The 16,605-nt window shown below is 40.1% G+C and overlaps 1 protein-coding gene across 1 annotated transcript in view; it reads left to right on the top strand.

The window, feature by feature from the left end:
• The window catches only part of LOC132977394 (CUB and sushi domain-containing protein 1-like), a 455,723-nt gene that overhangs the window by 139,719 nt on the left and 299,399 nt on the right, over positions 1–16,605 (top strand). The window contains exon 3 of the mRNA XM_061041929.1: positions 14,818–14,930. Coding sequence (XP_060897912.1) covers positions 14,818–14,930 — 113 coding nt within the window. The remainder of the gene's footprint in view (positions 1–14,817; positions 14,931–16,605) is intronic.

The raw sequence follows: 16,605 nt of genomic DNA, 5'->3' as shown, positions 1-16,605 counted from the left end.
GCAACACTGCAGAATCTGAGGTTTCTGGAGGTGGTAAGTGTGTAACATGCATTTCTCTTCTACAGACTTGAAAAATAAGTGTGTTTGTGTGTTGCACAGACAGAGACAGAGAGTACTTTATAGTTTGAAGGACCCAGAGACTTGGCTAACAGCCAGCAGTCTGGATACCCACAAACCTTTGCTGATAATGCTGCTGCTGCTGCTGCTGCTGCTGGGCAGAATAAGCTATTAAAAAGTGCAGTTTGGTGTTTGTTGCCTCATTTCAACTTTGTGTGCTTGAAGATCATAATGAGTTGAAATTCCCCAATCTTTTGTTGTTTGTTTTTGGTTTGGCCTCGGGAACCTGAATGAGCGTTTGCAGGTACAGCTTGAGAGGAGACGTAAGATGTTGTCTGTGTGACAAAAAAAAATCTTCCTCAACAGCAGAGCCTCCATATAAATCAAACTTCTCTCTAGAAACAGAACAGCTCAGTCGATGGTCTGCTGACTAAATGTTCTCTCTTATCTTTGTCTAGGAGAAAATCAGTGCTTTTAACTCATGGGACCCCTATCACCACCTCATTGTTTCAACTTGAGATTCCCACTCAATAAAACATCATCTTGTGAGGGCCCACTTGAAAGCAGCCAGTGACCCATGTGAGGGCCAGATTCACGGTTAGAAAAACACTGGTCTTAGACCCAGTGAGACGTGGCTCCGTGCCAAATGCCGACTCACAATATCCTGCCGACCTGCTCCTGTTTCTCCCCACAGCTCAGACAAATTGGTCCCTCTGGGATTTGCTGGAGCTTTTTTGTACCTATTGTGACCCAAAATTATGTCGACTTCTCTCAGATATTGTGAGGCAATTTACATTTTTAATGCAGGCCAGTTTTGCATTATGATGGTAATAATTGGTGCAAATTGCTAGTCAGGATACGGAAAGACACTGAGGCGGCATTTATTTCATTCAAGAGGAATGTGATTTGTAGCCTAACTGTTACTTTATCATCACTTAGAAAGAGACATATATAGCAAATGTGCTATGATAATTAGCATACTAGAATCACAGAAGGCTGCTGGAAATACTTAAGTTTGCATCTGAAGAAAGTTAAAGGAAAAGGACACATCTGTTAGGCTTTATGCTTGATGAATATACCTTCAGCTCGGCGCAGTCTATCTACAAACATTCATAAAATGATGACGCTGTTCAAGATTTAAAAGTGTTTAGTCCGATGTAAATGAACCACTATTAGCTCTTCTCCCTCTCTCCACTACAAGAGAGGGAGAGGGAAAGGAAAGAGAGGAAATAAAGATCAGTGTAAGTGTTTATTCTCTGTTATTTAGGACAAGTAATATCATTATATATTTGTGAATGTATCTGGTTCCAGGTTTCATGAGAGGGGGAGTAAATGCTGTTTGACATTTGTAATAAAATGTGATGTTTCAAATGTTTGATTACTGACTCTAAATATATTTGGATTGTAAAAAAAAATGCTTGGATTGATAAACACATTGAAAATTGCAAATATTTTTATTTTGCTCCTGTGACACCGCAGGTCTCTGCAGATAATCCCTCTCCTGTAGACAGACAGCGTGACAGACACTGGGGGGGGGGGGGGTTGGGTGAGATTCCTGGTTTATATATCAGGAGATCACACAACAGGCAGCTCCTCCAGGACACCGAATAGTCAGCAGGGTTCTTACTCTCATATCTCACAAATCAAATACCACCCACTGCCAAAGTGCCCTTGAGCATGGCACTCAACTCCTCACAACACTGCAGCAGTCCCGCCATGTCTATCTCTGTGATCTAGTGTGTACTTCTCACTTCCTGTGTTTTTTTCTTGTTTTATGTGTGTGTTTCAATGTATTTATTTATCTCATAAAGGTAACTTACGCTCCCAGAGGCAGACAAACTCTAAGATCTGTTTGTCTGTCTCATCTCCTCTCCTCTCCTCTCTTCTCCTCTCCTCTCCTCCCCTCTCCTCTCCTCTCCTCTCTTCTCCTCTCCTCTCCTCTCCTCTCCTCTCCCCTCCTCTCCTCTCCTCTCCTCTCCTCTCTTCTCCTCTCCTCTCCTCTCCTCTCCTCTCTTCTCCTCTCCCCTCCTCTCCTCTCCCCCTCCTCTCCTCTCCTCTCCTCTCCTCTCCTCTCCTCTCCTCTCCCCCTCCTCTCCCTTTCCTCCAAATACAAATCAAATAAACTGCATTAAACATCCCATTAACACTTTTAATCAAGTCTTTAAACGTGTAGTTAAAATGTAGCTTTAGGCTAAAGTAGCTAGCCTTGGGTATTCTGTCAAATAGTTCCACAGCCAGGGGTTCCCAATTAAGCCTGAGAACTAATTATCTATAAACATAGCTTAACATCCTCTTAAAGTGCTGCAGATAATGTGTGCTTTGAAAATCAGACATTTTCAACATCATTTTGTTCCCATATGGTCATATAAACTAGTGGTTTCAAACTTTATTTTCTTGGAGCACCCCCACTAGTATCAATGACAGGCTGAGTCCCCCCAAGGATAACATAGAAATACATTGCTGTCAACAATTATCATCTATTTTAATTGTTTTCCTTAATTACACCCGAACGTAATAGGGATACAAACACTTGATTCTTTGCCAAAATATGTCAGTGTTATTTATCAAGTAGGGAGTTCTCTTCTAGCTCCCCCCTTTCTAGCTCTAACTCTGCGTTGACCGTATAGTCAAGAGGAATGGGCGAAACAGACCTGAGGAAGAGAATATGTTTACTGACAAGCTAACGTATCAAAGTATAACTATATGATGTTATAGTTGAAGGGCCCAGATCCTAGGTTTGGAACAAACCGTTTAAGCCTCATCTCTTCCAAACACAACTTTTTATTTGGGCCCCATGCATTAAAAAAACAAAAAACGTCCATCTAGAACAAGGTTTAAAGTTGGAGTTCCAAGGATTTCACATGACTCCAGAAATATGTATTTAGTGTTGACACAGAGAGAAACTTAAAAAGGAAAAATGCCCATCTTCCCTCAGGCTATTCTCTCTTTTTTCCTTTTTACTTGGGCAGCACACAGCGAACAGAGACGCTCTGGGTGTTTCATGTGTCTCTATCTGGCTTCACAAATTTCCAAAAAATCACAGCCCTTTTGCCAGGGATTTATACCACATAGTTCCTCCAACATATTGTTTACAATTTCAGCAGGAGACACTGCCACGTAAGCCTATCATTTAAAACAAGTCCCCTTGTCTTTATCCGGTTTTCTGCTATTTCTCCTTTGCTGTCTGTCTATGGAAGTAGAAATCTTCGGCACTGAAAAATTAGGTTGGATATTGTTTTCGGCATGTTCACCTCTCTTTAAAATTCCCTCCATCATCTGCTCGCTGCCTTTTCTCTGCGTCCTCGTGTCTCTCTTAGTCTCTGTCTTCTGCACGACACGCGCTTCATGTCTATCCATTTACTCCGAGCTGTGTTGTGTCACTGATAGACTGGGGTTCCGGCAGACAGACTGAAAAACTGGATTACCCTCCCAGGTTGACAGGTGGAAACAAACAGTTTGAGACGGGCACATACATCTACTGTATGAGTGTGAGGTGCATCAAGGGATGGCAAGAAGAAGCCAAATGCTCTTCAAAATGGAGAATAGTAATATTTGTCTTATGAGTTAACATCGGTCCTGTCTCTGGTTTGTGTGAGATGATTTATTTATTATAGGCAGTGGATGTATGAAGAACTACAGATATAAATGGCTGTTGTCTCTTTAAAAAAATCAGGTATTCTGAAGTGACTGAATGAGCCTTTGTTTGTTTTCATAGCCCAAGTGGTCATGGGATTTATTGTCCCATTCTACACAAAAAAACGCAACCCAAGTTTTGCAGAAGCACACCAGAGTAAACGTACAAAAATACAACACTTTGCAAGGTGGAGGTACATTTGTGTTCATCAATGATACGGACAATATCCACAAGATTACACACTTGATCTTTGAGGGATTCTATTTTAAGATAGCTCAGTAAACAGACAAGATTGGAGCCTGAAAGATCCCTAATCTGGGATCCATGAAATATGCACATAATATCCTACATTTTAATCCACTAAAGATCTCTTCCCTGATCTTTTCATTTCTCGGGGCATCTTTGATGTGCATCTATGATTCGAGGTATTTAATATCCAATAGGAGCCTTTACTAACCGCACTAAGTTATGTTAGCATCTCTGACAAATCTGTAATCAGGCTTTCTATTCAGTAAATATCTGTGTCATACCCTACATCTTGTCAGACAAGTCAGTACTGCATATCAATGAAAGGGAAGTTATCACACGTGTTTGTACCTCTTAACATTTGCATTTGCCAAGAAAAAAAATTAAGTGATGCCATTGGCCAGATCTTAATCAGGTTGAATCTGGTTCTGTGAGGATTACATATAAAATCGCATGTAGAAATATTATTTTAAGTGTATGTGATGGATCAGATCTTCCTGGGTCATTCATTAAAAAAAAGGTTTTTGGATAATGTGAAAGATCAATAAACATGTACATCATTTAGATAGAATGTGGCTGAATTTCATATTGTTTGAGTAATAAACGGCAAAACCCGGGTGAAATGACCACTGCTTTGACTCATTTCAGAAATATATCCCTTAAAGTGTGACTCATGACTCGCTTTTGGCCACCAGAGAACAGTGGAAATTGTTTTTTAGTGACACATTGTTTTGAAGATGCACTGACAAGATAAAACCCATCAACAAGCAAGAAAGGGATCATATTTTTAGATATTGGAGGCACCCTGCCTTGGTTAATATGAGTCATCGGAAAGTAATTCTTTGAAATCTGGAGTATTTTTTCCACTTCATTTAGCCCTCATTTTGTACACCTTGGAGCGTCTCAGCACAGCGGTCTTTCGTTCAACCTTGATCAGAGCAGTCGCAGGTCAAGAGCCTCTGTCAAACACGTTAAAATAGTCATTGAGTAAGCCTTTTCTTCCTTTTTTTTCTGTCTGGGTTTCGACTGCTAGCCCGCGGATTTCACCCAACATCTGCCTGAACAGAAGCATCTTTCTTACCTGTGAGGTGTTAACATCGCCAAGCTGCTAACATCACTCCTTATTTGCTCGTGTTAAGGTGTGATTGATATGGAGCGTCAAGGCCGTTGTCAGAAAAAAAGCACATGGGCCCTGTGGAAAAAGTCTTTGAAATACATTCAGTCAGTCCTGGTCAATATGAACATAAATCCTTACAGAGGAGAGAGGAGCGATCAACATTTTGACATCAATAGTTCAATAACACATTCATTTAGAGACAGAGGTACACTTAAACTAATGAGACCACAACAAAAAGAGCAGAAGCCTCCCAAGGCCCTTAAGTGCTTCAAGTTTTTCACGTTTGTTGGCGGCTTTGATTTCCCAAACATAAATGATATACGGCAAAAACAAGCTTTGTGAGAAATAGACATTTTTCTGATGTGAAGCTTTGGAGGTCAGAAAAAAAAAATGCTTGATGGAAATCTAAATGTATAACGTTACTTCCATTTTTCAAGTTACCAATTCACCTCAAACCAATCAATGCAAGTTCAGATAGCTGACCCATGTATGCTTCAACTCTCACTGTGTCTTCTTCTCTCACTGCAGCAGGTTTCCATCACACACTTCCACTCATGGCGTGTTCTTGAGCTGTAAATAACCTGTTGACTCTTTGCTCATTGCATGTCACCACTTCCCCTTCCTGTGTGCTGTCAATAGATGCTACCACTGCCTCTCGTGATGTTCATTCAAGTGCCCTTATCCCATCCTAACATTCATAGATGGAAAATCAGTGACCTTGTCCCACTTTCTCACCTTGGTTCCACCTTAAAGGGATCAACAGGGTCAGAACACATTGCACATTTTCAACACTTTTATATCATTTATTCCATGTGAGGTGGCTGAATGAAATACAGTGAGCTGCACTCACTGGGATTTTCTGCTTGGTGGCCTATTTATAAGCTAAATTCACCAGAAGCGAGCAAGGGATGTTTTTACAGTCATGAGACTTTGAAGATGTAAACATTTGAAGATAAGCAGGGCAGCATTTGAATCAATTACTAAAATCAACTTTATTGAAATGACAAACCATAAAATGGGTTAAAAAATACAGCAAAACATTATAGTTGTCACAGCACTGGTTTCTCTCTCCTCCCTTTACCTGCTGCACATGCACCTGAGTGTAATTTGGACTCAGGCAAGTTTAGAGGAGCAGGTAGGAGAGCTCTCTGGCACGCACACTCTGGGAAGCAATGCGGGGAGGAGTTGTCTTTTTACCTCAATCCAGGTTTCTGTTTTCCCATGCGTGTTCAGATTGCTGGGCTTTGTTATTTCAGTTGGTCTGGAAACACCCGGTAGCCCTAAATTTGATCTTTTAGTTTTCTTTAGGTTAGTCCTTTTTCCTTCGGTAGTTTTATGGGGCGGTGGTGAGAGCGACAGACCATTGCAAGGTTGGCTCAACACCTTCCCATCTTTGGTTCTTTTTTGGCCAGTTTCTCCAGTCCCTGTTGTTTTCTTTGATTATTTCGAGAGGGAAATATGTTGAATAAAGCTTGGAGTTTTAATTTGAATCTGTGGCATCCTGATATGTTTCAGTCTCCATGTGTTGAGCCTTCGGGTTTCATTATTAGGGCCCGAGCACAAACCTTTTTTATTGTTCCTCCTCTTTGCGGCCGCTTTTGAGGGCCTGAACGTGCCCGAAAACTCACCAAACTTTCCACGCTCATCAGGTCTCGTGAAAAATTTGATATTTTGGTGGTTTCGTAAAAAAAAATTGCAAAATGGCTCAGTGACGCCCCCTTCAAAATTTCAAAATGGCCTCCCCATAAAGGTTTTTTTCACGCACACTCACGAAAATTGGTACGCATATTAAGCTTGTCGAGACGGACTAAAAATCCTCTTGCGGCGTTTCAAAAAACCCCACAGGAAGTCCACAAATTAAAGTTGAATTTCACAATAACGGCCCAAAATGGCTCAAAATCGCTGATTTCAGCCTTACTATTTGAACACACTTGTCCGAGGGCGCTCATCCCATCGATGCAGACTCAGTGTCAGTGCGTTCTAGACAGTCTCAACATATCTCGTTGTGCTCTGCACGTTATTTCATCAAAAGGCGTGGCCGTGGCGTGCGTTTTAAGTTTTTTGAGTGTTTTGGCAAGTTGCCAAAAAAGTCAATGCTTATATCTCTGCCATCTAGTGTTCAACCATATTAAAATTTCTCATGCATGATACGGGACCTTCCCTGAACACATCCATAATTGACATTTTTTGATTAGTCACAGCGCCACCTGTTGACAACAGGAAGTTACTGCTTCTCAATTAGCATTAGCCATTGCTACACGGTAGCTCATTTTCCCCTCAAAATTGGTGTGGACCATGCTAACACCTTGGCCATACAACACTTTCAAGCTCAAACACCTACGTCCAACGCTGTCGCCATACGGACGCGTCGCTCGCCATCAAACAGGAAGTCGTTTTTTCATGGGCTTAACATAGTCGTACTGTCCCGAAAGTCAAACATGTTATACCGTTTAACTGAGTGGGCGTGGCTTAATGGCTCAGTGGTGCCCCCTACAATATTTCAAACATTCAGCCCCACGCAGCACGTTGAACCTACAATTCTGAATTTTACTATGCATTTCTAACATGACAAAACCTACACCCACGCCCAAAACTCAACAGGAAGTCCACAAATCACATCGCCATCAAACAGGAAGTGGCTGTAACTCTTATATACTTTGTCTGATCTTCTTGAAATTAGATAGTGCAAAGAATAAGTACTACCTCCCATATACAATGTCAGATTTGCTCAAAATTTCACATGCACAATGTCAGTACTGGCCTGATCACATCTAACCTAATACAATTATGCCATTAACATAGCGCCCCCTACTGCGATACTGCATCTCAGATACTCTGATCTGCTTCAAATTTCACAGGTATGATCAGGGTTGGCCTCTGAACACACTGACATAACAATAGTCAACTTCAACCATAGCGCCCCCTACTGCAAGGACTAAGTAATACATCCTATATACTTTGTCTGATCTGATTGAAATTTCACTTGTATGATCAGAGTTGGCCTCTGAACACATAGACATAACAATAGTTAACTTCAACAATAGCGCCCCCTACTGCAAAGAGTAAGTAATACATCCTATATACAATGCTCAATTTCCTCCAAATGTCATAGCTATCATGACAGTGCCATCCTGAACTGCTCTACGTCAAAAAATTCTGTGATCTGCCTATTTCAGCATACCATAGTACGACTTTTACACAAATCGGACTGCACGGTCTGCTGCTTAGCCACGTTCCGCTGCTGCTGCACTCCCGCCGTCTCAACACACCCCGACATGCACAGGGGTGCGAGGGCCCTTCATCACCGCTTGCGGTTTTAATTTTGTTTAATATACCACCATTAACTGACTTAATCAATATTTTGTTCTTATCTTTTATCTAATTTTCTGGGTGAGGCCTTTGACTTGGTACAACCCTGAAATCCTGTTCGATCATTTTTCAGTGGTAAGCTTATTTACCCAAATGTTTTTTTTGACATGGGCACTGATGCTGTTTTTAGATACAGTCAACATCAAACATGCCAACAGTCTGATTATCAGACAGTAAAATAGATAGGCTGTTAAACAGGCAGACAGATGGACAGTCAGACAGATGGACTGGCTGGCTGAGTGGCTGATTACATAAGCTGGTGGACTGGTTGGACAGTTGACCGACTGTGGAGGGAGAGCGCGATAGGAAGAGAACACAGAGAGAGAGAGGCACAAAGATAAAAAAAAACTGAGCTAGACAGGAATATAGAATCATGTCAGTCCATCAGTACAGTGACAGCCTGACGATTACAGTTTATTACATGACCTGTCTGACTGGCAGACGGTGTGTGTATACACTCGCACAGGTATGTGAATAAATTCTCATCTGTCTCCTAGTCAATCCTCCATGATGATACACAAATCACAGCATCATTTTATTCCCAGAAAATAGCATATGAAATATGCATTTTGTTTGAGGTCTGAATTTAACTCTTTGTATTAAAATTTCAAACTTTTACTATGTGTATCAAGCGGCACCTCCAGTCTTGAAAAATGAAGCCAATGCAGAACTGTGAAATCCTGCAGATTGTCGAGTGTCAGCTTGAGGCTGGCTCCGAGAGCCTCAGAAGTCACATAGACCACAGCCAAAAATACTGGATTTTAAAGCAAAAATTTAAATGTTTACAGCCTGGTAAAAAAAACTAAAAAGATCTGATTAGTCCTCATGGGCACACACTGTAGGAGGGATGATTGTTTTTTTAAAAAAGGATCCGTTTTGATTTTATGAACAATACGTGTTATCCATAGTTAAGCAGGTAGCTGACATGATTGACAGGTGGGCTCGATATAACGGTATGTCAAGTGACTTAAATCCCGCCTCAGCTCCAGCTCTCAGCCTGTCGTTAGGTTGACTGAAAGTTAGGAAGAGACAGGATTTCCAGCATGGAGACTGCTGCCGATGAGCCTCTGGAGCCCCCTGCTGTAACAGATGGCTGACGTCACTCAGGCTTTGTCCATTAATATTTACAGTCTATGGTATACATTGAATACTGTTATGTGACATGATTTAATCACATTTGTCAATGCCAAAGCTTGTTTAAAGCCCCACAGAGTTTGACCTCTGCAGTCTGCTGTAGTATTGTTGCTCCATAATTGTAGACAGTACGTCTTTGATCAAAAGATGTCCCATACCTATAATGGATAACCTCTCCTCTAATATCTCTCAAGTGTCCAAAATGTCCTTGTAAATTCATATGCCCATGAAATTAAAAATGAATGAGCAAGTAATGCTCCCAATAATTAGTTATACCCATTTCCCTGTGTTCACATTTTATTTGTTGAGTGTTGAAATATTCATGTGAAAATGCAACTGCTTTTCCCTGAGGCCCTGAAAGGTGATTTATTACAGCCCATGACCACGCACTTCTCTTACTGTTTGAGAAAAATAGAGGGTTCACCAAAAATACAGCACACTGCCTTAAAATGTACACAACAGCCACACAACCAACCAAAGAGATGGTTCAGGAAAACAACCGAAGGCTTCTCTAAGTAGAAAGGAGTTATTCCACTCAAGTAACGTTATTCAAGAAAGAGTGTGTATGTGTATATTGTCATTTGCTTTTTTGAGTATGCAAACAAGCATTTATGAACATGTTGACAGCCATTAATCAATGATATCTTAAATATATTAAAAAGTGTAGGTGGGTTTTGTTTTCACTACTCTTAATGCTATCAAGTAACTTTAATGTCATTTGGCCATAGTGCTAAGATTCAGTACAATATCTCAACACTGAGTGTGATATTACTTTTATACAATAGTTCTACAAACGGAAAATTGTAAATAAAAGTAATAATCAATACCAAGGTATCTTTTTTTTGTTCCACAGATTCAACTAGTTCTATAACTGAACTGTTGCCAAGCAACCTAAACACTCTTCAATACTCTTGCCACTGTTTTGTGCATGGTTACCACTGACCAGTTACTTGGGCTGTGTCAGAAATCACTCCCTGTCCACTATATAGGGCACTAGTGTAATGCTGTCCGAATTCTGAGTGAGCATGGTCATACCCTATAGTCCACTCAATGTACCCCACAATGCATTTTGAAAAGTAGTGTACGAGCGATGGTCACTATCCGAGCAATATATACCATCATGCATTGCAAGTGCACAAAACTGAATTATTTATGCTCACAGACTCTCAAGAACAAGTGTTCACAAGATTTTACGAGCGGAGAGTGGCGTTTGACTCGGCTGCTCTCAGACAGACGAGAGAGGAGCGACCAGCACGAACACAGAAATACAATAAAGTTCATATTTGGAGCTTTTTTTTACTGAAATCTATGATCTGTTTTAATAAAGAGTAAAAGATCGTCAACGATAGTGATGTTAGTTTGTTCTAATGATGATAACAGACGAGAGAGTCTGTGAGCATAAATAATTCAGTTTTGGTCTGAAAATATGTCTCATTATGTAAAAGTCAATATTTTACATGTATTTATTATTTCTGAATGTTTCGGGAACATACACTCAGTATAATATGAGTTATCACTGAAATCTTATTTACCGTTATTATTGATCCTCTGCCGTTGTTAATATGCGCGTTTCAGTTGCGACAATGATGACGTCACTGTCAGCGGCCGGCGAGTGAGCGAGTAGTGTCTGAAATGTTTTTTAATTTTGCTGAGTGAGTGCACTATATAGTCCACTGCATTAAACTATATAGTGAGTAGGGAGTAGGGAATGAGTGAGAGACTTCGGACACAGCCTTAGTGTTGTTTATTTACATTTTTTACATCATGAAGGTTTTCAGTGAAATAAGAGTCAGTTGTGTGATGCCGAGGTCTCTGCCTGTAATGTTGATTAACAGTATTCAGAACACCTGGCTGAGGCAGAGCAATATCAGTACTCGTGTAATGCCTCCTGTCCAATCAGAACGCTTGGCTGGAACTACTGTATCTATGAAAAATACCTCTAAATGTATGGTGATAAAGAATAAAAGATGATTATAATTAAAAGTTTGGCAGCTATTAGCATGCCCCACTATCTGCTATTACAATCAGCACAACATTTAATTAGCCAAACCACAGCCTGAATGCTCAGTGTCTAAAAATACCTTAAAACCTAACTGTTCAATAACTGGCTCAGTGTCTACAATTGAACAGAAAAAGCTGCCAGACACCTTTGTGTTTAAGTGAAGTTTAAACTCTTATTTGCATGTATAGGTAGGGAAAGAAAATCGCTGCTCTTTTCTGCTTTTTCTTTTCTCCTCCTGTCTCATCTGACAAACACACCTCGTGCCCCTCTCTCTTCTGTCAGTCCTCCATTTCCTCTGTCTCTTTCTTCCCTCCATCTTTCTTCCTGCTTGTTGTTTTTCCTATGCTCCCTTCATCTGTTCCCGTCTGTCCTCTGTGTCCTTGCTTTGTGGCCAGAGAATAAAAATTATTCATTTTTCACCTTTCTCTGTTTTCACTGTCCTCTCTGTTGCTGTGTAGTTAAATGACTCACTCTTACTCTGCCTTTTTCTTCTATCCACCTTTCCTCCTTTCTTAACAGCCTTTTATTTCATTCTGCCTCTTTTGCACTTCTTAAGTTTCATTCTTTACTTTTTTTTGTGTGATCCCTGAATACCTCTTAGTCTGACCCTTCGAATAATGAAAAATGAATTATATCAAATGAATGCTGCTGTTCTGCCATACGTTCCTTTTCTTAAGTTTCCTCTTTCCTTCATTTTTACTTTACTTTAGTGTTTAGTGAACCAAGAAAATGTTTTGTGTCCCTGTCCTTGAATCTCTGTCTGCTGATTTTGGGTAAATCCAAAGCCATTTGACTTTTCAGCTTACTGGCTTTTATGGACTCCCAAAAATTGAAAACTTATTTTTCTGCCCTGCTTTAAGAAAATGAGGGGTAAAAAGTTATGAATCAAATATGCATCATATTAAATAAACCAATAATTAAGAAAAACTAAACTAAAAAACAATGTAAGAATGCATCAGATTGAAAACAGTAAGTGCAATAGAACAAGTCCACTTAATGTAAATTACAATGGTCATAATGCTTCTATCTCATGTATAGTTTCGGCATTGTTAATCATGTCTGCAATTGCAAGAGAATAAACAACCGATCAGCCATGTTCAGCAGCTCCCAAACCACACTGAATATTGACTCCTTTCATTGGACTCCTGTTCTGCCCTGAGGTCTTCTCTCTCTCTGGCATAGTGGAGGCACCCAAAGTCATACTGATCAGATACACAAACAATCTAAATGAGGACGCAGTGGTGCCAGTCAGAGCTTCTTCTGAATATCTGAGCTCCTCAAGCTATTCATAAGAGTCAACTCAGACATCCCATGATGGTATTTTGGCCATCTGCATCTGCATTCTCGGTCTCCACCTGAGAGATTTGGTGAGGGTTTAGATACAGAATTCTGAACTTTAAGTTTTAGTCAGCAACATAAACGTTGCAATGGAAAAAAAACAACTTTTGTCTCTCCCTCTGCTACTTTGTGTCATTCACTAAGCCCCGCCCACAAAATGGTGTACCCTAGCTGTTGTCACTATTACTGTCTGTTTTATTTAGTGGACAACTGATCAATAAACATGTGAAAAAAAGTAGCAACAGGTGTGTGCTGTACTGTTGATGTGCTCTTAACACCACCGAAGTGAGGAGAGAGAGCTGCCAACACAAGTCACATAGTAGCTCAATAATGCAAGTTTGGACAGAGTAGCTGTGATTAGTTAGTAAACTGCAAGCTAACAATGATTGGTAAAAAAAAAAATAGAAACAACCCAAAAAACAATTGGGCCCTCACAGCCAAAGACACAGTTGTTTAAAGGAACAATTCAATTTGATATTTTATGTGATATGCAATGAACAAAATGTCTGAATTGACAGGGAGAAGTCGGCCAGAAAGAAAAAAAGCACAATGATGGTGCTAGCCATTTACACTCAGCCACACAACAGCCCAGTGTGAACCGGAGGTCATGGTTTGATGAAGCCAAACAGAGCCACGTCATCTATGCAAGATCATCAAAACTGACACCTTCTACTCTTTTTTGTGTCTGTGACTATAAATACTACCCATTAAAAAAGACAAATGGTGACAGGAACAACCCTGGCAAAATCTAACTGGCACAGAAAACAGCTATTAAAAAACTATGACATGTAGGTTTCTGAGTTTCTCTTCGCTCTTACTACAATTTTTTTTTTTTTACATGAATTCAAAACATGCATTAAGACAGAAAGTTATCTGTATGCTAGCCAGCCACAGAAGAACCAATAATGTGATCAGGAGTGTGTCTGTGTATTTTTTAATTCAGCTTAGCCTCTCACTAACCTCAGAACTGCCAGTAAGGAAGGTGATATACCGCCTTTAAGTTGAGAGCTTTATCGTGATACTTCAGCTGATTTATGTAGACCAGTTACATGCTTTGAGCTGTTTATCAACACCTTTACCATTTACCCTTGGCTGTGGAGCAACCCCAGTGAATGCGGAAGGTCATGCTCTGCTCAACAAATAGAAGTGAGTCATAAATGGCTCACATGCAGTGTTGGGAACATCACACTGCATTCAGATCTTTAGCTGTCCCTATACATTATCAGTTGAAATCAGGAGCAGAAAATGGGCCACATCCATATTGAGTTTAACTCCATAAGTGAATGCACTTGACTTGTATTGTTGGTTATTCCCCCTTTTAAAAAACATGCTATTTCAATTTCAGTTCCTTTAATTATTTATTCCTGCAGAATCCTCCAAGATCATTTAACCATTGACTCTAAGCCGAGCCTCGAGGGCTTTTCAGCACAACCTCCAATTCAGAGCTGATCTAATACATCAGAGTCAAACAGTCCCTGACTTTTTCTATCATAGAAGATGAACTGTTTCTGTTTTAATGCTTTTCAAGTTCTTCTGACTCTCTGTGTCTAGGTTAGATCTTGTGCATTGTAGATAAGTGATCAAACCCATGTATTTTATTTTAGAGAGTGGAAAAGTTACTTTATTTAATGTGGTTCTTGAAAAAAACAAGACAGCACCCATCTGAGAATAGACTTGAAAAACAATAGTTTTTTAACAAAGTCTTCTTTGCACCTGATCTCAGGGCCAGCAAGGGGTCTTCATGGCTTCAGGGCTTCGTGTCTCACGTTTTCTTGATCAACGTGGAGCACAGTTGAATTTCCCTGTCTTGTACTTATGTGTTGTTTCAGATTTCAGGTTGTCAGATCCGATGTAGTCTTGTTGGCAACTGTAAATTGTCTTGCTGTGTCTGTAACATTTCTTTCTTTTTTTTTTCTTCAGGTTGTCAGGATTCATGCTGCCTTCGCCTATAGTCAGCAGTGGATCTATATTGGCCTTGTGGTTTACCACCGACTTCGCCGTCAGTGCACAGGGCTTCAGAGCAGTATATGAAGGTAAGACAGTGTGTGATTTGGCAAAGTGATGTATGAATGCTGGTCATGATAAACAGACAGTTACTCAGGTATGAGTGATGGACAAATTAGACCTGCAGTAAAAAGTGCTTGAATAAAAATGCTTAAAATTAGGCTACACAACAGCCAATAAAGGATTACATGTAAAAACAGTTTTTTTAGAATTCAATTTTGTTTTTAAAAAGTGTCTAGATGATCTGCTGAGTGCATTTGTTCATAGTAACTGTGATGCTGGGTGGAGCTGGCAACTTTGATTGCAGTTTATTTTGATTATAGGGGGACATGTGATATGCCCAACTTTTAAAAATTGGTTTAAAATGAATTAGTTGGTGTTTGTTCTGCATTGTAAATCTCAAAGATTTGACTGACAGGGAGTGAGCTCATCTTTTGATAACACAGAACTCACTGAGCTGACTTAGACTGCAGTGGTGGAGCCAGACTTTTATGACCGGGGTTGCCCAGTTTGGTGACTGAATTAAGCAGGAGGATGTGAAGTGTGCACATATATTTTATGCATGTTTTTACCCTTTGTATCTCCATTAATCAGATCTCATTTAACTACTAAGATTTTTAGTATCATATAGGTGTTATAATCCAGTGTATATCTTTTCAACTTTGAGAAGTATAACAGCAGCGTTGCAACATTTAAATCATCTTAGTTAGGTTCTGTAAGGACTCCCGAAGAAGACATATGTGCAAGTAACAATTTAAATTCAAACAAAAGGAAATGTTCCTCTGCAAAGAAAGCTACCAGCAAATTGCCAACCACAGATTTGGATTTTGGGGTAGCCACTGAGATGGCGAATCCGATTTCTCAAGTGGCCTGGCCAATCCATAGCTCTGCTCATGACTGTATGCCTGAATACTACTTTTGATGTATGAAAGCTAGCTGTACATGATTGTGGCACTGTGTGGGAGTCTCTTGGCTGGCATCTCATGCTGTCTTGGTCATCCCGCCATCAGTTAAGGCTGTGCCTGATGCTTCCATTGTATATGAAAACATGTTCTTTGGTGCTGGATGTATGTTTCCTAAAGGTTTGCCATTGACAGATTAATAGATGACATTATACATTCCCACTACCACCAGTGTCATTAGTTTGTTTTGATAGTCTTTCTTTTAGCACGTAATCCTACACTATGATGGGCATTATTTGCAATGATTTTTAGTTTTTGTCCAGTGAGTTGATATATGGTACTGATGTATACACTCAGGTAGAATCCATGTGAATGAAGCAGTGCTCTACATCTCTGAAAGTGTTGGGTTTTCTGTGTTGGGTTAAGGGTAACATTGAATATAGTATGAGTGAGACCTCCCAATAGTCTCCTGTATTCTCATTGTATATATATTAAGAGGTCCGTGTTCACATCAGTGCCCGCTGTGTTGACTTCCTGCCTGCATGTTGTTTCGCTGCATGTCTTCTGTGCGTGTTATAGATGTGATATACATGACTTATTCTTGTCTTCTGGCCTGTTGGGATATGACAGAAATGTTAAGTCTGACCTTTTGAGGATGCACACACACACACACACACACACACACACACACACACACACACACACACACACACACACACATACACATACACCAAGTGTTCCATTACGCTTGCATAACAGTTCATCTATGAATCATGAACTCTGAATATCAAAGACAAACTCA

This window comes from Labrus mixtus, chromosome 1, assembly GCF_963584025.1.
Source record: "Labrus mixtus chromosome 1, fLabMix1.1, whole genome shotgun sequence".
In the NCBI taxonomy this organism is placed as follows: domain Eukaryota; kingdom Metazoa; phylum Chordata; class Actinopteri; order Labriformes; family Labridae; genus Labrus; species Labrus mixtus.
The sequence above is the reverse complement of the archived record's forward strand: the minus strand, read 5'-3'. Positions and strand labels throughout refer to the sequence as shown.